At 42.1% G+C, this 23,752-nt stretch overlaps 1 protein-coding gene across 2 annotated transcripts; it reads right to left on the bottom strand.

Annotated features, from left to right (window-relative positions):
* Positions 1-1,065: 1,065 nt before the first annotated feature.
* On the bottom strand, positions 1,066-22,863 carry ZNF558 (zinc finger protein 558). 2 transcript variants are annotated; one of them, XM_006081956.3, is made up of 8 exons: positions 22,575-22,863; positions 19,043-19,119; positions 14,713-14,819; positions 13,898-13,986; positions 13,296-13,422; positions 4,277-4,372; positions 3,725-3,807; positions 1,066-3,268 (listed from the first exon to the last, which is right to left on the bottom strand). In XM_006081956.3, the coding sequence occupies exons 3-8, from the start codon at positions 14,732-14,734 to the stop codon at positions 2,486-2,488; spliced, it is 1,200 nt and encodes a 399-aa protein (XP_006082018.1). In that variant the 5' UTR covers positions 14,735-14,819; positions 19,043-19,119; positions 22,575-22,863; the 3' UTR covers positions 1,066-2,485. The 2 variants fall into 2 exon arrangements, with proteins under 2 accessions (XP_006082018.1, XP_014312631.1); XM_014457145.2 differs by lacking the exon at positions 19,043-19,119.
* Positions 22,864-23,752: the final 889 nt, after the last annotated feature.

Raw genomic sequence — 23,752 nt, 5'->3', positions numbered from 1 at the left:
GGCCCCGCTTGTACCCACTGCGGGTGCTGGAGCTGTTGTTCGCATCCACTGCCAGTGCCCGGTGCTGGTCCCAATTGCTTGTCACCATCAGCGGGAGCAAGCAGCTGCCAGCCCTGATCACTTCTCCAACTCCCTCTGCTCCTGAGGGGCGGGGCAGCAACTGCTGTTCACACCCGTTTACAGCATTGGCCCCGCTTGCACCGCTTGTGGTGCTGGCCACAATTGTGCCTTCAGCGGGTGGGAGTGGCAGCAGCGGGAGTGGGGCTGCAGGCAGGCAGGTGACCGGGGGTGCGGAGAATGGGCCGAGACCCGCCTCTGTGCTTACTGCAGCCTCGCAGTCCACAGTTCTTTTAAAGGTGTATGAATTCGCGCACTGGGCCCCTAGTACACTCTATCTTTAAAAATTACAGAATGTACAATGTTTTTAAACAAATATGAAACATTTATAAAATTTGACTAATAGGTTTACCAGTAAAATATTGCATTCAGCTGGATATTAACACACCTCCTCAAAACTAAATCCCCAAAATCACTTGGGCTCTAATCACTCAGAGGTTACTTTTAATAATTTGAGAAGCCTAAGAACAAGCAATCTAGAGTTGATACAGCCAATCAGAAATTTCTGGGGAGCCCATATCATTGTGATTTTTTAAATCATAATCAAAATATAGCTTTTCCAATTCTAGGCTTTGAGCCCACTTTCAAGGAAAAATAAAGGTGAATAGAATATAGTGAGGCAAACAAGCCAGATGATGTTCCACCCAGTGACTTCTACCTACTTATGGCCAGCGAGGAGGTCAACACATCCTTGGGCTTCAGGAAAGCTTTACATACTGAGTATTTTCAATACTGCCTGACAACTTAAACAAAATGTTTCTTTAAGTGAGTAAGTAGGGGAGAATGGGCATTGGAGAAGAAGCTAAAAGTAACTGCTATATTAGGATATAAATATAAAAAAGAATCAACATCATAAAGTCCACTTGACAAAAATGCCATTAAGTGAGAAGAAAAGTATATAGCACATATGTTTCATTATGATAAATGAAATCACTCAGGAGATATTCAGAAATACCTTTGTCATGTATTGATATCTTCAAAGAGTAAATATTATATACCAAACTATGGAATAAAACTTCAGGTTTATTTTAGGGTATAGCTATTGACATAAATGTTTATACTAAAACATAACAACTGAAAATAAACAAATAATGGACCAACCTAAGGATTAGACACTGTTAAAGGTAATATACCACACTCTTAAGGTTTACATTTTCCATTCCGTTTAAATTATTTTGTGGCTACTCAGTGAAGAGATGAGGCTGAGCCATCCTCGTACCGATTACATTCCTAGGGTCTCCCTCTACTGTGAATCCTCACAAGTCAACAAAGAGGAATCATGGAAAGATCTTCCAAAATTAATACACTGACAGGTTTTGCATCCAGGGAGTATTTAATATTTTCCTAATGTAAAAGCTATCAATAAAGGCATTCCCTCAATCTTTATATTCTGTGCAGTGAGTTCTCAGTTTCCTAAGAATGGGAAAAATGGAAGACTTTCCAGTACTGATTACATTTAACAGGACTTTCTCCCCAGAATAAATCCTCACCTCTCTCAAAAACTGAGAGAACATTAAGGCTTTCCTGTTGCATTCAGAGTACCTCACCATTGTTTGCTCAGTAATGTGAATGTGCAGTGGGGTTTTCACATTCCTTATTTGAGTATTTCTCTGTACTGATTTATCACGTGTACTGGGCACATTAAGGTGAGTTTGAGCTGAAAGCTTTCCACAAAGATTGCACTCATAAGGTTTTTCTCCAGAGTGAATTAACCCGACAGTTGCTCAATGATACTTCATATCAAATCGATGGAAAACTGAAGGCCTTTCTTCACTGATTTCATGACAACCTTCTCAGATATTTCCCAAGGATCTCTCTCCTGGTATACACTCCTTGTGTAGTCTTCTTCCACATTGTATCAGGATTGGTCTGTGTGTCCAATACAATATGGAAGTGATAACTGCCCTTCCAAGGCTAGATTATAAAAGACAACATGGCTTCGGCATTAGCTCTCCCTCAGATTAAATGCTTTGGAGGGAACTTGATGCTACACAAAAATGCTCAGGCCCACAGAAAATCCTACATGGTGAGGAAATGAAGGTTCCCTGGCAACATCCAACACTAACTTTCCAGGCATGTGAGTCAGCCATTTTAGAAAAGACTCTTCAGTAAAAATACAGATGATTGTAGCTTCTGATGACAATCTTGACTACACCCTCATGAGAGACACTGAGCCAGAACTACAAAATTAAGCCGTTTATGAACTTCTGACTTTCAGAAATTGTGAGATAATAAGTGTTTGTTGCTTGAAGCCACTGTTTTGGAGGGAAATTGGCTAGGCAGCAACAGGTAACTAACACCTGGCAGGAGTTACCACAAGTTGTCTGAGGGATTAAAAAATCAGTGAATGCTTTCCCAGTTATTGTATTCAAATCCACCTATTATGTATTTTCTTATGCACAGAAAGGTAAGAATTAGTGGTGAAAGACTTTCCACAATGGTTACATTCATAGGGTTTTTCCCCAGTGTGAGTTCTCACATGTTTCTTAACAGCTGAGAGATTATTAAAAGCTTTTCCACAGTTACTGCATTCATAGGGTTTCTCTCCAGTATGAATTCTTTTGTGCACAGTAAGAGAAAAGCTACTGCTGAAGGATTTGCCACACTGATTACACATATAGGGTTTTTCTCCAGTATGAGTTCTCATATGCTGTGTCAGATAGGAGCTCTTTCTGAAGGTTTTCCCGCAATCATGGCACTCATAAGGCTTCTCCCCTGTATGGATACTATTGTGCCCAGTAAGAGAGGACCTCGTGCTGAAGGCCTTTCCACACAGATTACATTCATGATGATTCTCTCTCGTATGAATTCTCTTGTGGCTTTTGAGGTTACAACTAGTACGGAAAACATGAAAACACTGGTTACATTCATAAGGTTTTTCTCCAGTGTGAATTCTTACATGCAGTCTAAGGGATGAGGGATCGTTGAAGGCTTTCCCACAGTCATTGCATTCATAAGGTTTCTCCCCATTATGTATTCTCTTATGAATAGTAAGGTAAGATCTACTGCTGAAAGATTTTCCACATTGATTACAGTCATAGGGTTTTTCTCCAGTATGAATTCTCTTGTGCTGAGTAAGGTTAGATTTTGTGCTGAAGACTTTAAAACACTGATTACATTCATTAAGTTTCATTCCAACATGATTTCTTTCCTGTTGATAGAGATAAATAACTATAATTCATAATATTTTTAATATTCAGTGTTGTCATACAAATTCTCCCAGGAATTATGCTAATTAATATAATTGATGTTTTCACTATTTTCAGTGCTTGTATAAGACATCTGCCCAGTTTGAGCTCTTAGAAGTTAAAAAAGATACAAGTCCTTACGATACAAGAGCATTTTTTGATAAATTTAAGACCACTTTATAATTCAACAGACAATATCTTAGTCACATTTAAGGAAATAATTTACTTCTGGAAACTCTCAGTGAAAAAACTAGTTTGAAGCTAACTTATAATTTTCTCCAAATTCACATTTTTTCCACATTATCTCTTCAGAGACACCATTTTATCTTGTGTAAATGATACTCCTTTTTATCTGTGGCTTTTCTAACTTAGAGAATTCTTCTACTGTGAAAAACCAAGAATCACCATGTTAGTCTTACCGCTTTTACACCATTAGAACGTTTTTTCCTAAAAACATGCTTCTTAGGTGTTAACCATTTGGCTTTAAGTATAGTCTCCACATCTGAAACAAATTGAAAAGGAATTTAAGTTGGTAGAGAAAAGAAATAGTAAAGTATGCACATGAGTAAAGGTAGACTGAGAGATTAGGGTTTTTTAGGAGATTTGCAGTGAAAGGGATGAGTATGCAAATTGTAGGTTTTAAAGGATTCTAGAAGGATTAAGATTTGTCAGATTTATAAAAGAAGGAATTATCAGGGATGTAAAGTAGAAAGAAATTGGACAAAAAGTTAAAAAAGACTTAAAACAAAAACAAGGGGAGACAAAAGCCTCTGAGTCCAAAGTAAAGTATAAGATGCTGAACAGCAAGTTAAAAGGGAAAAAATGCTCATACCAAATGTTCTTGGCCATCTCCATCAGAAAAAAGGGACATTTTACAAAGTTCTCTGATATTTCTGAATGTAATACTTCCATGTCCCAAATCACTGGCCACAGCTATTCCTCACAAAGAGTCATATCCCCTTGGTGCTCACCTGAACAAATGCCTGGGAGAATTCCTCTTTCCTCTGTCATCACCTTGTCTTCTTGCTCCAACTGAGAGATCAGGCTGAGTTTATCAACATGATACCCTAATCATGGAGAAAAGATATGTTGAAGGGGAACTGTCAGGTGACAAGCAACTCCATGAAACTGAAGCCAACAATTCTAGAGGCCAAGTGAGACTTTTAGAGTAGTGGAATAATTTTACCTAAATTCTAATGAATACTATAACTCCCAAGGAACAAAAATACAAGTATCCTTATTCAATATCTAGGTGACAGGGCATAAATATCTAGGGCTTGACCCTTGAATGAGGGAATTAGGGGTACTGACTACCTGCACAGTCAAAACTCTGCATTTAATTCGATTCCCCCCAAACTTTAGTTGTCCCTTGGTATCTGTGGGAGATTGGACCTCCTGTGGATACCAAAATCCACAGATGCTCAAGTCCTTTATATAAAATGGCATAGAACAAGGCATACAGTTGGCTTTCTACATTCAAAGATTCCCAACCCATGGGTCAAAAATACTGTTTTTGATTGGTGGTTGGCTTAATCTTCAAATGTGAAGCCTGGGGTATGATGGATCAACTGTATAATTACTGAAAAAAATCCATGTATACCTATGTATACATGGACCCATACAGTTCAAACCTGTTATTCAAGGGTCAACTATAGTCCCAAAGCCCATGTCAAAGTCTAAATTACATCAGAAGCTCTAAAGCTTTTAACAGTGGGGGAAACGAGTTAAGTCGGCTCGCGTGAATTGCGCGTACTCCGCGGGAGCCGTCTTTAACTTGGTTCATATAGATTTGCGGTGGAGTGCGGGAAACGTGTAAACTCGGGCCGATTGTAACTGCGTATTACCAAATATTTGTTTGTAATCCACCCTTTTGGTGGATGGAACAAAACCGAAAGACAGAGCCATCTTATATTTTGAATTACATCAGAAGCTCTAAAGCTTTTAACCATAGAGATATAAAGTCAGGGTAAGAAACATATATTCAGTTCATAGGGTAGGCATCAGTCACAAAGCTCTGTGAGGGTGGAGAACATGTTTGTCTCATTCATCACTGTACTCCTAAACCTAGCACAGACCCAGGAACACAGAAGTGTGTAAGAAATTCTAGTGAGAAGTCATGACATTGAAAACAAGAACTACTAAACTCCAAAAGCCCATCCCTATACAAAAGCAATGAATAAACGGGCAAAAACTTTTAAGAGTTAACTTTATTAGAATTCTGCAGACTTATGAAAAGATTATAGCAATTGGGAAAATGCTTTTTTAAAAAAAATATATTTTATTGATTTTTTACAGAGAGGAAGGGAGAGAGATAGAGAGTTAGAAACACTGATCAGCTGCCTCCTGCACATCTCCTACTGGGGATGTGCCCACAACCCAGGTACATGCCCTTGACCGGAATCGAACCTGGGACCTCTCAGTTGGCAGGCCGACGCTCTATCCACTGAGCCAAACCGGTTTCGGCGGAAAATGCTTAATCAAGGGAAAAATACAGCTGACATTTTAACCGATCCTTGATTAATTCTCTATTTCATGCTTTGGCTGTGACCTTGAAGACAACAGCCCATATTCCTAATATTGGAGGGAGCAGAATGGACCTAATTATCTCAAGGAACTGTGATTGTTTGTTTAGACCTTTTTGAAGGTTTGGCTCAAAGGGCTTGCCTTCATTTATCTAATCCCAAATTCTCCAAGGGCTGAGCTATGCTAAAGACATTTAAAGGCAAATATATCAGCCACCACCACCTGAAGCGAGGGAAAACTGTAGAAGAAAACAAAAGACTGACCGAAAACTTGGGAGGAAAAGTGTGGAGCAATATGTTTTGGGGAATTTTTGAAAGGCTCTTTCATATTCCTTTTGTAGTTGAAAAAAGGGTGCTGTAATAAATAATAAATTCCTGCCCTAGCTTGTTTGGCTCAGTGGATAGAGCGTCAGCCCGAGGACTGAAGGGTCCTGGGTTCGATTCTGGTCAAGGGTGGGCACATGCCCGGTTGCAGGCTCAATCCCCCATAGGGGGCATGCAGGAGGCAGCCTATCAACAATTCTCTTATCATTGATGTTTCTATATTTTAAAAAATAGATCATAAATTCCTAATTGGACAGGTCATGGTGGGTAGTCATACAACACAACTTTGTTTTTTATTTATTTTTTTTCAACTTTGCTTTTTAGAATAGTTTATTGATTTTTAGCGAGAGGAAGGGAGGAGAGAAATGTCGATGTGAGAGTGCAACATCAATTGGCTGCCTCCTGCACAATGACCCCTACCGGGATCAAGCCCACAACCTGAGCGTAGATGCCTTTGACCAGGAATAGAACTGAGAACCCCCTGGTGCACGGGACAATGCCCAACCAACTAAGCAACACTAGCCAGGGCACAACATAACTTCTTTTTTTTTAACATAACTTCTTTAGTGAGAGGTTTTTAAGCAAGCCCTGCCCATTGGTCTTGAGCATCTAAATCAGTGGTTCTCAACCTTCCTAATGCCACGACCCTTTAATACAGTTCCTCATGTTGTGGTGACCCCCAACCATAAAATTATTTTCGTTGCTACTTCATAACTGTAATTTTGCTACTGTTATGAATCGTAATGTAAATATCAGATATGCAGGATGTATTTAGGAGACCCCTGTGAAAGGGTCGTTTGACCCCCAAAGGGGTCGCGACCCACAGGTTGAGAACTACTGATCTAAATTAACACAGCTTACTCCCCGAAGGCATGACCACCCTAAAGAAAGCGCATAATCTTAACCATCCTGTAATTTGATCTACACCTTGCTTGCTTCCATTTTCCTGTACTCTTCCTTGTGTTCCCTCCTTAATTTCAAATGCATAAAAGAAACTGAAAAACTGCTATTCTCCAGAGCATTTGAGATTTTGATTCCTGATAATTGTCATCAGTTTTGCTCAAATGAACTCTCATAAAAATTCTTTACAAGTTTTGGCCATTTTTGACATTGACACTTTTAATCTGGTAGCCCTGTGCATACTCGGGGTGGGCACGTGCTCAGAAAAGACCTGAAAAAGCACTAAGTCCTCAGCTTTGGCTGACTTTTAGATTTTATTCATAAGCAGGCTGTGAAGGCTATGGCGAGTGTAAACCCCATTATATACTCAGAGCCCACCTGCAGAGACTAGGAGACATTTGTTTGTTTATGTTCCAGGTATACAAGGAGTTTTCAACATAGCAGAGTCTTCAGTAGCCACACACAACAAATACAGACATTACCAAATTAGTTCAGACACATCACTAACATACAGCAAAAACAAACCCTGGGGATGAGAAAAAGCTGATTCTAGAATTGCCATATGATAGTATCCCAAATGTCCAATTTTCAGCCAGTAAAATTATGAGGCAGGCAAAGAAATAAATTTATGGCCCATTATAGGAAAAAATATAGAAACGGTCCCTGAGGAAACCTAAACATTAAGCTTAGTAGATAGAGAATTTTTTAAAATATACTTTATTGATTTTAGAGAGAGAGGAAAGGAGAGGGAGGAAGGGAGGGCAGGCAGGAGAGAGAAGCATCAATGTGTGAGAGAAACATTGCTTAGTTGACTCCCACAACCTGGGTATGTGCCCTGACTGGAATCAAACCAGACTTTTTGGTGCACAGGATGATGCTCAAGCAACTGAGCCATACCGGCCAGGGCTAGATAAAGAATTTAAAACACCTATTTTAAATATGCTTAAAGACCTAAATGAAACCATGTACAAAGAACTAAAGGAAACAATAAGAATACTGATCAAGTAGAAAACATGTTAAAGACAGAAATTATTTTAAAAAACTACATAGATATTTTGCAGTTGAAAAGTACAATAACACAAACAAAACATTAAGAAGAGGAGTTCAACAGCGGGTTTGAGTAGGCAGACTAAAGAATGAATGACCACGAAATAGGAAATTTACAGTATATCACCTACTCTGAAAAATAGAAAAAAAAATGAACAGAGCCTAAATGACCTGTGGGATATCATCAAACATATCAACATACACATAATGGAGGTTCCTTAAGTAGAGAAGAGAATGAAGTAGAAAAGAATATTTGAAGAGATAATGGCTAAAGACTTAATCAAACTTGATGAAAAAACATAAATATACACTACCAAGACTGAAAAACCCCAGATAGGTTAAACTGAAAGAGACAGAGATCACTCCCAGCAGTAATGTATCTACTTTACAAGAAATGCTAATGGGACTCTTTCAGACTGAAATAAAAGGACAATGAATATTAACTAAAATCCACAAAAAGAAATAAACAACACTGATAAGGAAAATACATAGGTAAATATAATTGTCAATGACAATTGTTTTTTTTTTGGGGGGGGTTTATAATGCCTTCATTTCTGTTCTGTAACTCTTTTTTCCTATATGACTTAAAAGAGAAATGATGCCCTAGCCAGTTTGGTTCAGTGGATAGAGCGTCGGCCTGTGGACTGAAGGGTCCTGGGTTTGATTCCAGTCAAGGGCATGTACCTCTCTGGCCCAGGCCTTGGTTGGGGAGCATGCAAGAGGTAACCAATTGATGTGTCTCTCTCACATCGATGTTTCTCTCTCTTTCTGTTTCTTCCCCTTCCACTCTCTCTAAAAATCAATGGAAAAATATCCTTGGGTCAGGATTTAAAAAAAAAGAGAGAACTGCTTAAACCAATAATTGTAAATCTATGTTAATAGCCACACGATGTATAAGATATAAGGGGTGATAAAGCATTATAAAGTGAGGGAGGGAGTGTGCACGGTATAGCTATATAGGAACAAAACTTTGGTATGCTATTGAACAAAGTTGGTATTAAATCAAAATAATTATAAATTAAAATGTTAATTATAATCCCCAGGACAGCCACTAACAAATAACTAAAAAAAAATACCAATGTCACCCCAATAAATTCAATAAAAAAAAAAACTAAACTGAACAAAAAATGAGCAGAGAATTAAAATGGCCCACTAGAAAATATAGAACACAAAAAAGTAAATAATAATGAAGGAATTGAGGAACAAATAGAACACAAATAACAAAATAGCACAAATAGGTTCTTCTTCATCAGTAACTACAGGCCCAGTGCGCGAATTTGTGCACAGGTGGGGTCCCTTGACCTGGCCGGCAATTGGGGCCCTCTTGCCCAGTCCCCATCAGCCGGATCTCAGCAGCAAGCTAACCTACTGGTCAGAACGTCTTCCCCCTTGTGGTCAGTGTGCATCATAGCAACTGGTCGGACACTTAGAATATTACACTTTTATTATATAGGATTATCCTACATGTAAATGGATTAATCTGTGTCCAACTAAAAGGCAGATTTTGGCAGAGTGGACAAAACAATCATCCAATTATATGCTATCTATAGGACACTCACTTTACATCTAAAGACATTAATTGGTTGAAAGTCAACTGCTGGGAAAATTTATTCCATGAAAACAGCAGATAAAAGAGAGATTGTGTAGCTATATTAATTTCAGGCAAAATAGACTTTAAGACAAAAATTGCTATAAGACACAAAGAAAGGTATTACTTAATAATAAAAAGGTAACTTCATCAAGAAGGTATAACAGAGACATATATGTACCTAACAACAGAGTTCAAAAATATGTAAATTCAAAATTGACAGAATTGAAGGGAGAAATAGACTACAGTAATAGTTGCAGACTTCAACATACCACGTTGAATAATAGGCAGAAACTAGTTAGAAGACCAACAAGGAAACAGAGGACTTAGCCAATCCTATACACTAACCACACCTAATCCTATATAACAAAAGGCTGATATGCAAATCGACCGAACGGCGGAATGACTGGTCACTATGACATGCACTGACCACCAGGGGCAGACGCTCAACACAGGAGCTACCCCCTGGTGGTCAGTGCACTCCCACAGGGAGAGTGCCACTCAGCCAGAAGCCAGGCCCATGGGTAGCGAGTGCAGCAGTGGTGGTGGGAGCCTCTCCCGCCTCCGCGGCCATCAGACATCCCTGAGGGCTCCTGGACTGAGAGAGGGTGCAGGCCGGGCTGAGGGACACCCACACCCCAAGTGCACGAATTTCATGCACTGGGCCTCTAGTAGACATATAAAACAATCCATCCAACAACAGAATACATATTTCATCTCAAGTGTATATGGAACATTCTTCAGAAGAGACCATATGTTAGGACACAAAACAAGTCTGAATAAACAATAACAAAGAAATCATACAAAGTATCTTATCTGACCATAATAGAATCTTATTACAGATGAATAATAAAAGGATATGTAATTGGAAAACTTAATATTGTTAAGATGACAATACTAACCCAATCACAGCGATCTACAGATTCAATGTAATCACTATAAAAATTCCAACAGCTTTTTCTTTTTGCAAAAATGGACAAGCTGATCTTAAAATTTATATGAAATTGCAAGGGATCTTTAACAGACAAAACAGTTTTGAAAAAGAAAAAAGAATCATGCTTCCTGATATCAAAACTTAGTTTACATTACAAAGAAATGGTCATGAAGACAGGAGGTACTAGCACAAGGACAGACATATAGATCAATGGAATAGAAATGAGTGTACAAAAACTCATATGACTATGGTCAAATAATTTTTGACAAGGTTGCGAAAAACTACAATGAGGAAAAAAATAGTCTCTTCTTCAAAAGTTTTGGAGCAACTTTTGCAAAAACAGTGGAGGTGACACTTCCTCCAAACCATGTAAAAATTAACTTAAAGCCCTGGCCAAGTGGCTCAGGTGGTTGAAGCATCATCCCATCTATATATATAAAAGGCTAATATGCAAAGTGTCTCCTCGGGAGTTCGACTGGGAGTTTGATAGTTCGCTATGACATGCACTGACCACCAGGGGATGGTGCGGAAGGAAGGCCCTGGACGGCAGCCCGCAGCTGGGGGAGGAAGCACCTGGCCGGCAGCCAGCAGTCAGGGAAGGAAGGCCCCGATCAGCCCTGATCGCCAGCCAGGCCTAGGGACCCTACCCGTGCACGAACTTTGTGCACTGGGCCTCTAGTATACAGATAATCTTCTAAAACTGAATCAAAAGAAACAGAAAATCTGAGCAGACTGATTACAGCTAATGAGATCAAAGCAATAATAAAAATACTTCCAACAAACCAAAGTCCTGGACCCTTTTGTGCACTTGCTGGGACTGCAAACTGATACAGCCCCTATGGAAAATCCTCAAAAATCTAAAAATAGATATACAGCCCAGTAATTCCACTTCTGGGTATTTACCCAAAGAAACCCAAAACACTAATTTGAAAAGATACATGTATCCCTGTGCCCACTGCAGCATTATTTACAATAGTCACGATATGGAAGCAACCTAGGTGTCCATCAACAGATGAATGGATAACAAAAATGAGGTGCATATATACAATGGAATATTACGCAGCAATAAAAAAGAATGAAATCTTGCCATTTGTGACAACATGGATGACTCTAGAGCAGCAGTTCTCAACCTGTGGGTTGCGATCCCTTTGGCGGTCGAACGACCCTTTCACAGGGGTCGCCTAAGACCATCCTGCATATCAGATATTTACATTACGATTCATAACAGTAGCAACATTACAGTTATGAAGTAGCAACAAAAATAATTTTATGGTTGGGTCACAACATGAGGAACTGTATTTAAAGGGCCAGAAGGTTGAGAACCACTGCTCTAGAGGATAGTATGCTAAATGAAATAAGTCAGGCAGAGAAAGGCAAATACCGTATGGTTACACTTCTACATGGAATCTCAAAAACAAAGGAACAAACAAAACAAAACAAAAACAGACTCACAGAAACATAAACCAAAGGGATGGTTGCCAGAAGGGAGGATGGATGAAAAAGGGGAATATAGCCAATAATATTGTGATAGGTTTGTATGGTGACAGATTATTACTAGAATTAGTGGGGTGATCACATTGTAAGGTATAGAAATATCAAATCATTATACTGTGCCCTGAAACTAATATAAGCAATATAATATTACATGCCAACTATACTTAAATTTAAAAAATTAAATTAAAAGAAGAAAATGGAAAGACACCACAGAAGGGGAGAAATTATTTGCAAATCATATTCTGAATAAGGGTATAGTATTCAGGATATGTAATGAACTTTTACAACCCAAGAACAAAAAGATAAATAACCAAATTTAAAAGGACTTGAATAAACATTTCTTCAAAGAAGATATACAAATAGTTAACAAAGAGACGGAAAAATGTTCAAGGTCATCAGTTAGGACAAAATGCAAATCAAAACAAGATGCCACTTCATACTATAATAAATGAATGGCTATAATAAAAAAACAAAAACAAATGTTGGGGAAGATGTGGAGAAATCTGAACTCCTATATTGCTACAGATGCTGGAGAAACAGTTTGGCTGTTTCTTAGTAAGCTAAACATAGTAATATATGACCCAGCATTCCATTCCTAGATATATACCCAAGAGACATGAAAACATAGGTTTAAATAAAAACTTGTATACAAAAATGCATAGCAGTATTATAACAGCCCATTATGTGGAAACAACCCAAATGTTTATCAACCATTGAATGGGTAAACAAAAAACTGTATACCCACAAAATGAAATATTATTCACTCATACAAAGGCATAAATAACTGAGATACATACTATAACACAGCCAAACCTTTATACATTATACTGCGTGAAAGAAGCCAGACACAAAGATCACATATTTTATGATCCGATGATATAAATGTTCTAAAATGGGCAAATTCATAGAGACAGAAAGCAAATTAGTGGCTGCCAGCAGTTGGGAGTGGGGAATGTAATGAGTATTGGCACTTAATGGGTGTGAGTTTCTTTTAGTGGTGAAGACAATTAGTGCTGATGGTTGCACAACACTGTGAATACATCAAAGCCACTGAATTGTATACTTTAAAATGGTTATGATAGTAAATTTTATGTTATATGAATGGTGCCTCAATTTTAAAAAAAAAGGAAAGACTTGTTGCTTGAGTTAAGAAATAAATGCAGGAATGGTGTCAGGCTTACCAAGCGATGCCAGGTTCCTGCAGTTCTCCAGCATCACATCTTTGTACAGTATTTTTTGAGAAGGGTCCAGCAATGCCCACTCTTCTTGGGTAAACTCTACGGCCACATCCTTGAAGGTCACCATGTCCTAAAGTCACAGAAAACATTATGGCTTAGCCAAGGACCACTGACATATAGGGAAAGGGCCAAGATGGCAAGAGTGGGGACCGGGAATTCAAAGCAGAAGGTGTATTTTGTATATCAGAGTTCTGGGCTCTACTCTAATTTGCTTAACATTGCAGAAATCGGAAATACTTGGTAAACATATGAATGATTTCCTAATGGCCACCATCAATTGCTTGAGTTTAGGAAACAGTCATGTCTTTCTTTAGTGTCCCCTTAAAAACCATCAGCAGAACATGAGAGAGTGACCCTGCAGGAAACTTTGCAATGTAGTAAATACTGACATATACTGACCTTGTTTGGGCAGCCCCTCACCCTCCATTAGATGCTCAGAGATCCTGGATGCCTAAAGATCTGGTTTGGCTGTGAGGCTCCAGGTCATTGAAGATAAGTTCAACTGTGGCCAAAAATAATGATTTGGAAAAAGAAACATGACTCACCGGTAACCAGCTTGTCAGGAAGCCATTAACAACCCCTTCCTCCTCTGTGCATCCTTTTTGAGGTGGTGTTGGGTACAGGGGAGACTGAACTGGAGAAATAGAAATGAGTCATAAGTAAGTCACAAGAATCCAGGTGTCCTCTATACTCTAACACTCACAAACTCCCCTCCTACCTGTGAATAAACACACACACACACACACCCTTTCATTAAAAAACCAGAACAGAACTCTGTCTCACCAGGGCCAGAAAACAGAGCTCAAGAGTCGCACTGCACTTGAGGAAGAGATTATTCACGTTTCACAGATGAGGAATTTGAAAATCCAAGGGACATCATTGTCATTTAATCAGGTTTATAAAAAGAATTAGAGCCCTAGCTGGTTTGGCTCAGTGGATGGAGTGTCGGCCTGCGGACTGGAGGGTCCTGGGTTCGGTTCCGGTCGGGGGCACATGCCCGAGTTGCGGGCTTGATTCCCGGTGGGGGGTGTGCAGGAGGCAGCCGATGAATGATTCTCTCTCATCATTGATGTTTCTATCTCTCCCTCTTCCTTCCTCTCTCTCTAAAAATCAGTGAAAATAATTAAAAAAAAAAAAGAATTAGAGATAAAATTCAAAAGCTCCTGCACATTTACCACACAGGTGACATCTCCACAGTCACACAAACTACTGAAATCCCAAATACCCCAAACCTAATTAGGTACCAGCGATCTCTTAGCTCCACTCCTGCCTCACCTGCTCAGCCCCTCCCCTACCTCCTCGGTGGTACAGGGGCCTTTAACACCTGGCCTCTGAGAGCTGCTGGGACCCCACAACTTACCAGAGGTGGGGAATAGAACCATGACACGATCCTATGAGCCAGTAAATTCTCCTAAACAGGGCACTGGGAAAACCAGGAAGCTTCTCTTCTTACTCCCACAATGCACTCTGGAATAAATAAGATAACACGAAAAATTCATAGCTTCTCTCTTTCTCTAGGTTACTGAGGACAAATCTATCTTAGCCTGCCCATCATGTTCTCCTTCAAAATGCAATGTCTGCTATTGGGCCTTTATTTTGTCTAGCAGCTGATAAACCGAGGGCTGTGTGATGGCAAAACTTGTCTTCTGTCCAGCATAGTAAGACCAGTACATTACTGCTCCACCCCATTTTATTATTTACTTATTTTAATCCTCACCCGAGGCAATATATTTTTTAAAATTTTATTTCAGAGAGAGAGGAAAAGAGAGAGAGAGAGGAACATGGATGTGAGACAGATACATTGATCAGTTGCCTTCCATATGCGTTCTGACTAGGGATAGAACCCGAAACCTGGGTATGTGCCCTGACCAGGAATCGAACCCGTGACCCTCCAGTGCACGGGACAACTCTCCAACCAACTGAGCCACACCAGCCAGGGGCTGCTCCACCTCCTTTTAAATTCTCAGATTCACTTAGTCTCATCCATGAGGTTGTCACAATCACATTCCCACCTTCAAGCCCTATTCACTTGAGACTTGGGCACCTGACTCCCATTATTCTTTCAGCCTCCAGTCCCACTTCACTCAGATGATCTCAGACTCACTGTGTTATGAGTTTGCTTCACTCCACCTTTGCCACACATTTCTATGGGCGCCACCCTGGGCTTGCTCATCACCTGACACTGTTTCACTATCCAGAACAATAGTTCAGAAATTTCCCTCTCTCTGAACACAACCTCCCCAACTTTTACTTTGTTCACTCATTTTTTCCTTTCACTACATGTGTCTTCTACTATATAAAGAACTCAGTCCACCTACTGTCCTACCTTTTTGCTACCCATCAGTCACCTTCTCTCCTCATTTCATGCTTACCCAGCCTGGATTACCATGTCCCTCATTTCCACAAAGTTCCTTATCCCTAACCCCCACCTCACAGTGCTCCGGCAGAACTCTGACCACGTGATTCCAATCATCTGCCTGCTCTGTGGCAGCACTTGGGCAGACCAGCCTGCAGAACAGAACTATTGTCACCTTTAGACGAACATGATCACCAACATGAAAAAAGCCCTCAACCCTGCAGGACAATCCTATAAGTCAATGGAGCTTCTTACTAATCAAACCTTTTCTAATCTCTTTAAATCTCACCTTTTACCTCTATGGCAATCAGCTTCCTATATAGCCTTAATGATTCAAGCCTCCTGATAGTCACCCCTGCATTTAACTAGGGCTGAGCTGTGTGACTAATAAAATACTGTGGAGGTGACTTCTAAGTCTGCGTCCTAAAAGGCACAGCAGTTTCCACCTTGATCTCTTGCACTGCTTGCTCTAGGGCAGCGGTTCTCAACCTGTGGGTCGAGACCGAACGACCCTTTCACAGGGGTTGCCTAAGACCATCCTGCATATCAAATATTTACATTACGATTCATAACAGTAGCAACATTACAGTTATGAAGTAGTAACGAAAATAATTTTATGGTTGGGTCACAACATGAGGAACTGTATTTAAAGGGCCAGAAGGTTGAAAACTGCTCAAGGGGGAGCCATGCTGCAAGGACACGCACGTGGTCCTGTGGTGAGAGATACTTGGAGAGGAACTGAGGCCTCTCTCCAACAGCCAGCACAAATGCCAGCATGTGCGTGAACCACCTTGAAAGCGAACCTTTCAGCACCCGTCAAGCCTTCAGATGACTGCAGTTTCAGCTAATACCTGGCTAAGAAATCACGAAAGAGGGGCTTGGGGGGCAATGGGGGGATAAGGACACATATGTAATACATTAATCAATAAAGAAAAAAAGAGTATTAAAAAAAAGAATTCTTCAGAAAAAAAGAAAAAGAAATCACCCCAGTCCCTGAGCCAGAACCTTGAACCTAAGATGAATTCCTGAACTACAAAAACTGTGAGACAGGAAATGACTACTATTATTTTAAGTGACTAAGCTTCGCAGCAACAGGTAAGGAATATACCCTGACCTTCAGCAGTTGGCCCCACATCCTACTTCGCAAAGTGATCATCACGAGAGGACTCTACCTTCCTGATGTCAAAATGACAATCTGAACGTCGTTTCCTGCCGCTCTTCTGTTAGAAACCAGGAGCCGTCTCCCCTTTACAAGGCCAGAGTCTACAGCCTTGTGTCCCATCCCACCTGCCCTTAGGAGCTGTACACTATTGATGACCTCTTGTCTACCCTTCCCTCCAAGCTCTCCCACTCTACTAGACTCTCTCACCATTAAACCCAATGCAGTATTTAGAATGAAATACGTCTAATAGCACAGTTTGCTTTCCAGTTACTGCCCCACCTCTGCCTCTCAGTGTTTTCACTCTGTCTCATTTCCTCATGTCCCACTCACTCAACACAGTATAATTTGTTTCTACCACTACCAATCCAACTGGTAGAAGCACCAAAAATCTTATTCACAGAGATGTAGACTGCAACTACACTGATACCAGTTCTTATCAGTCAGATCAACAAAGACATGGCGGGCCACTTCTTTTATTGGCAAGGCTGTATGGAAATGCACTCTCATACATTGCTGGGGTACAACTCCTATGGAAGGAATTTGTCAATGTCAAGCAAAATCAAAAACATTTACTCTTTCACTGTCAATGGAACTTCTAGGGATCTATTGCAACGGTAACACACATACTGAAAGACCTGGGTGAGTTTAGTGTAAACCCTGACATTTTTTTCTTTTTTTGTAATGCAAATGCCTGACTTAAGCTTTGATTCCAAGACAACATCCATTTCAAAGAGGCATCCAGTTCAAATACAGCTGTCTCTAAAAAACACATCTGGCAGTCTCAGGACTACATAAAGAGGCCAGCTGCCTCCGATACAGAGGCTCTTTATTTTAGAGATCTTGATTGATTTTAATTACTGACCATTTGGACTACCTGTTTGTTTTCTCTTCCTGCACTTCAAATTCTTGTTCTTATGTTTTAAATTCACCAATAAAGAGTGAACCCATGAACCTTAGGCCCCCACCCTACATCCCAATAAAAGCAGAACCCTAGGCCCATGAACTCTCTCTACCTATGACAGTCCTGTGTGGGCTAAGGTGTGCTTTCTAGATCTTGTAAGTCGTTAACCTGTATCTTTTCAGTTTCCTCATAGTTACTGGTGAAGGGCAATCATAATCAGAACCACAAGGGCTGGTCTGGAACTTCTAGGGATCTATTTCAACATTGGTTATTAATAGGTTGAGATCAGCACAGAACAGCGAGAGTATTCACTGTGGCCTTATTATACCGTAATATCAAAGGATTGGAAACAACATAAATGACCATCAATAGGGAATCAGTTCAATAAACTATGGGATACCCACATCATGAAGAAACATGCAGCCAAAAAAAGAAAAAGACAATTTCTATGTATTGATAAATTCTTATCTTCAATAAATTTAAGTGAAAAAAAATCAAAATACCAAGCAGCATATATAGAATGTAGTAACAGAACAAAATGTAATTCCATAAAACTAGCTTCTTGAGGTCTCTATATGTATCCTCCCTGCACCTAAAAGATGAAAGCAATAAAGGGTGTGAGTGTGTACTGAGAGGGGAACATAAGACGCTAAGAGTGAGTGTGGGCCAGGCGAAAAGCAGTTGTAGGGAGTCGATGACTCCTGGGCCTGTATGATAGACAGGTTAACACTCCTGCTCCAAAGATGCCCACTGCGCAGAACCTGTGAATGTGCTACCTTATAAAGCAAAGAATTTTACAGATGTGATCAAGGTAAAGATCTTGAGATGGGGAGAGGATCCTGAATTATCCAGGTGGGTCCAATGTCATCACAAGGGTCCTTATAAAAGAGAAGCAGGAGGGTCAGGATCTGCAAAAGAGATGTGATGATGAAAAGAGAGGTCAGAGAGAGATAGAGACTGGAAGATGCTACACTGCTAGCTCTGAAGATGAAAAGAGAAGCATTAAGCCAAGGAAAGAATGCAGGCAGCCTCTAATCAAGGCAAGGGAATGGATTCTCCTCTAGAGACTCCAGAAGGAATGCACTCCTGCCAACTCATTTAGGATTTCTGACCTCCAGAACCACAGGAAAATAAATTTGCAATGCATTAAGCCACAAAGTTTATAATTTTACAGCAGCTATAGGAAACTAATACAGCCTCTCACATCAAACCCTCCCTGAGCCTTGGTGTGAGTCCAGCAGACCCACACAACTGTGGCAGAATTTCCTTACCTGCTGCAGGTGGAGGATGGCTCCGTTCTCCCCACCAGGGACCCAATTTGTAGTTAGGAAGAGTCACAGTCACTGAGCTGAGGAGAAAGAGAAGAGGTAGGATCCACTCAGCTCACAGAGCCCCAAGAGGAGAGGAAACTGACAAGTTTCCTGGGACACTTTCAGACCCCAAGTCCCCTGTCAAGTCTTTTGGCAGTTGGAGTTCACGTGAGGGCAGAAGGGGGCTCTGCTCAGGTTACAGATTCAGAGACTCCTACCTCCTCTTGGATATGTTGGTGCTGGGAAGGTCACAGAGAAAGGGCCTCTTCACACCAGTGTTGCCTAACAGAACTGTCAGTGACAGAAATGTTCTTTAATTCTGCTCTGCCCAGTGTGGCAGCCACTAGCCACAGGTGGCTACTGATCACTTGAAATATGGTCATTGGGACTGAGAAAATGAGTATTTAGTTGTATTTTTCATTGGTTTAATTGAAATGGCGACACGTGGCTAACGGCCATCGTGGTGGACAGAGGAGTCCTACATATACCCAGGCCTGACTTTCTTTCAGGTGTGGAGGAGCGGACCTGTGAGTGGCAAAGTGGGGTGAAAACATGGACCTGGGAGAGGGTGATGCCTGCAGGTCTGCATGGACAGGAGCTAGGAGCATAGTAAATGCTCTGTGCTACCTGACAAATGCATGCATGAATGGAAGCATCATAATATTCTCTTAGTTCTAAACTCTAAGGTCTCTTTTTTTTCTACTTCTTTCCTCCTCCACAGCCATTATCCAGGCCTGGGGTACAACCATCTTAATCCTAAACTTCTTCCTATCACCTTCTATCTTCCCTCTTAAGTCCTCATTCTTAATCCTGAAGTCCATTTTAACCGGCATGCAAAAACCAAGTGCTAACCACACATCCTCTTCAGCGTCTGCTCACTGGCTTTAGAACAGAGTCCAAAGTAATGCCTGATCTGGTCCTGCCGGCCAACTGTCCAGCCTGGCTCACAGTCCTTCCCTATGTTGTTGTCTTGGCTTCAGCCATCCCTGTCTTCCCAGTTTATGGAGAACCCCAGGCTCTCCTGCGTTTGGGGTTGTTTTCATGCAGTTCTCTCTGCCCAAAGTGCTCTCTTAAATGTACTCCCACACCTTCACTCTAGTCTAGTTCTATGACTAGCAACATCCAGCCCCAACTTTAGCTCTCAAGCTAAATATCCGGCCTTCTCAAAATGACTTCCTTGTTCCCTCAGGTTGAGTCCTCTGTGCCAAGCTCCCACATCACTTATGTAATTAATTGTTTAGAATGTAAATTCCATGGAGGCAAGAAAAGGTCTGCTTGGTTCTCCAGGGTCCCTCTGCATCTGGCTCAGGGCCTCACTCATGGAGATGATGACCCATCCTGGTTTGCCCATGACTGTCCTGATTTGAACACTAAATGTCCTATATCCTGGCAAATTCCTCATAGCCGAATAAATGAGGATGGCTGGTCCCCTAAATTGCACACTCAAAAAGGATCTGTTGCATGACAAGTAAATATTCCCCTCAAGAATGATATAGGAAAGCTAATAAAAAAGGCACGGATACGCATATGCACATGCACGTGTGTGTGTATACACACACACATACACAATTATTAAAGCCCAACAAATGAATATAAAATTACTTAAAATGCTTAAAATTACTTAAAATGCTTAAAATGCTCAAATGCTTAAAATTACTTAAAATGCTTCTCTTCAATATGAATCACCAGACTGTTATTTCAGAAAAGTTTCAAGAAACAAAGTTAATTTCTATTAGAAGGCAAGTTGTGGAGGACAGTCTTTGGAAACTGGCACTCTACCCTTCAATCTCTAAGTTGTTGCTTAATATTCCTCCAAATGATTTTAAATCTCATTGAGAAAAAAATCCCACTTGCCCAAAATATATTTGTTTGCTGGTCAATTTAAATTTCTGTTACTAATATAAAAAAGTTAAAATCTTTTTGTTTCCCTGATGCCCTCATATTTTAAATCTTTGTGGAGGATTTATAGAGCTTTAGAAGTCAAACTCAACAGGACTGAGGTATGTTGCTAAATATTCCTGCTAGTCTTTAGTTGGATGACTTGTCATACTTCATATACATGTAAAAATTACATATTTATACTTATATATAAAATCCCAACATTTTTAGTATATAATGTGAGCAAATACATTTCTGTACTCTTACACATTTTGTTATTTACATATTTAATGTGTATTTATTTTCATGTAACTGTATTTATTGAATTATTTACATACATATAGCCACACACACCTTACTATCTTTCCCTGATTATAATGCATCAAACATAAGAAATTTTTCTTAAGATTCTCTCATTCTTGCCCTAACCGGTTTGGCTCAGTGGATAAAGTGTCGGCCTGTGGACTGAAGGGTCCGGGGTTCGATTCCTGTCAGGAGCACATGCTGGGGTTGGAGGCTCGATCCCCAGTAGGGGGGCGTGTGGGAGGCAGCTGATCAATGATTCTCTCTCATCATTGATGTTTCTATCTCTCTCCTTCTCCCTTCCTCTCTGAAATCAATAAAAATATATTAAAGAAAAAAGATTCTCTCATTCTTAGTGACTCTGTGTGTTTCCGATCTGAGCTCAAGAAAGCCCATTAGCAGTTTCTCTGCCCAGTGGAGGCAGGTGGAACCTGTTGTCACAAGTTCCACACAGCCCTCACCTGGTCACACAGGACTCTTAAATCAGTGAGGAAAGGTGAGCCTCAAACCTGGTTTCAACTCAAACCTGAGCTCTAGAGGTGCTTTTCTTGTCTGAGGAGGAGAAAAAAAAAGCACAGATTGCCTTTGAGGCCTTTTACAGAGCATAATACAGCTACTGAATGGCAAAGCCATCCCATTCCCTTTTCTTTTCTGAACTTCCTAATGAACGTGTAATTGTGGGCTGTGACTGGATTTTCCTGACTCCCATCCAGCCAGCTGCTCCCCAAGCGGGGAAAGCAGGTTCACGCTGTGTGCAATGGGCTCGCTCAGCTCATTTGGCTGCAGAGTTTTTGGCGACTCCAGTCACTTTAAACATGGCTTGTCACTTGGGGGCACTATCCATGGCTCAGCTGACTTTTAAACAATTTCCACAGTTCATTCAGGGCCCCAGAGGCTGTAAGGCCCTAGGGCAGGGTTTCCTAAGCTCAGCCCTACTGACGTTTGGGGCTGGATAACTCTTTGTTGTGAAGGTTGTGCATGGAGGTCCTGGAGCAGCATCCCCGGCCTCCGCCCTCCAGATGCCAATGGTACCCTACCCTACCCGCCCCGCCCCCTTGTAATAACCCAAACAAAGCCTCCGGACTAGGCTGAAAGTGCCCTGGGGGCCATCATCACACCCGGCGAGGGGGAAGGCGGTTGGGGGGGGGGGGGCGGAGAAGCCCCGAAGGAGGGAAGCGGCGCGCAGAGCTGGGAGGTACCAGCAGCTCCCGGCAGACAACGGTCCCGGGCGGGACAGCGAGTGCCCGGGCCGTGACGGGGTGCCCTCAGCCCACGCCCCTCCCTGCACCGCCCCCGACCACCCGCAGCTCACCGCGTCCTCCCCTCGCACTGCTGCCAACCGGACCACGTGGACGCCGTCCCACCCAGAGAAGACGGAGCACACACCACGAAGCCAGCCGCCACGGCAGCCTCCGCGGCACCTCCCCGCGCTCCTACTTCCGGTCTCGGGCTGGCGGCTCCACACGGGCTTCCGGTCACGGGCTGCCCACCGCGGAGAGCGAGAATCTTGGGGGCTCGGGGCAGAGATGGTGATCCAGGCGAGCGGGGGCCGGGAGAGACCCATGGGCGGTGTGTGAGCAGAGACTAGTTTCTGGGGTCGGGTCTAGGCTCTGGGAGACGCCAGACACGGAGGGCGTGTGGCTGTGGGCGAGGACCTGTTCAAGGGGTGGGGGCTGGTCAGGGACCAGGGGGCGTGGCCGAGGGCGGTACCAGGGGGCGTGGCCGCGGGTAGTACCAGGGGATAGGGGCGTGGTCGCGGGTGGTACCAGGACCAAGGGGCGTGGCCGTGAGGGGTACCAGGACCGGGGGCGTGGCCGCGGGTGGTACCAGGGTTAGGGGCGTGGCCGTGAATGGTACCAGGACCAGGGGGCGTGGCCGCGGGTGGTACCAGGGGCCAGTGGGCGTGGCCGCGGGTGGTACCAGGACCAGGGGGCGTGACCGTGGGTGGAGGCCAGTTTGTCTGTGGGGCTGTGAAGGGGACCGGGATGCAGGTGGTACCAGGCGGAGAGGACTGGGTGATGGTTGGGGACCAGATTCCTGGTTAAGGCTGTGGGCGGGAACCAGACCTGAGGGTGAGGCTGGAGTAGAAGGGCAGGACGGTGGACAAGCCCCATTCCAGGGGTGGGGATGAGGCAGGGATGGGGCTGGAATAGGTGAGGGGGGCTGAACAGTGGGAAGAAAGCTCTGGGGGCGGGCCAACGTGGGGCTTTCCTGGATCCCTAGACTTTACAATAAATCCTCGATTTTGGGAATCTCCATTTAAGGGACTTCAGATTTTTAAAATATATATATATTTTATTGATGTTTTACAGAGCGGAAGGGAGAGGGATAGAGAGTTAGAAACATCGATCAGCTGCCTCCTGCACACTCCCTACTGGGCATGTGCCCGAAACCAAGGTACATGCCCTTGACCAGAATCGAACCTGGGACCCTTGAGTCCGCAGGCGGACGCTCTATCCATTGAGCCAAACCGGCCAGGGCGGGACTTCA

This window comes from Myotis lucifugus, unplaced genomic scaffold, assembly GCF_000147115.1.
Source record: "Myotis lucifugus unplaced genomic scaffold, Myoluc2.0 scaffold_1, whole genome shotgun sequence".
Classification (NCBI taxonomy): Eukaryota; Metazoa; Chordata; class Mammalia; order Chiroptera; family Vespertilionidae; genus Myotis; species Myotis lucifugus.
Note: the sequence above shows the minus strand (reverse complement) of the source record. Positions and strands in the feature narration are given on the sequence as shown.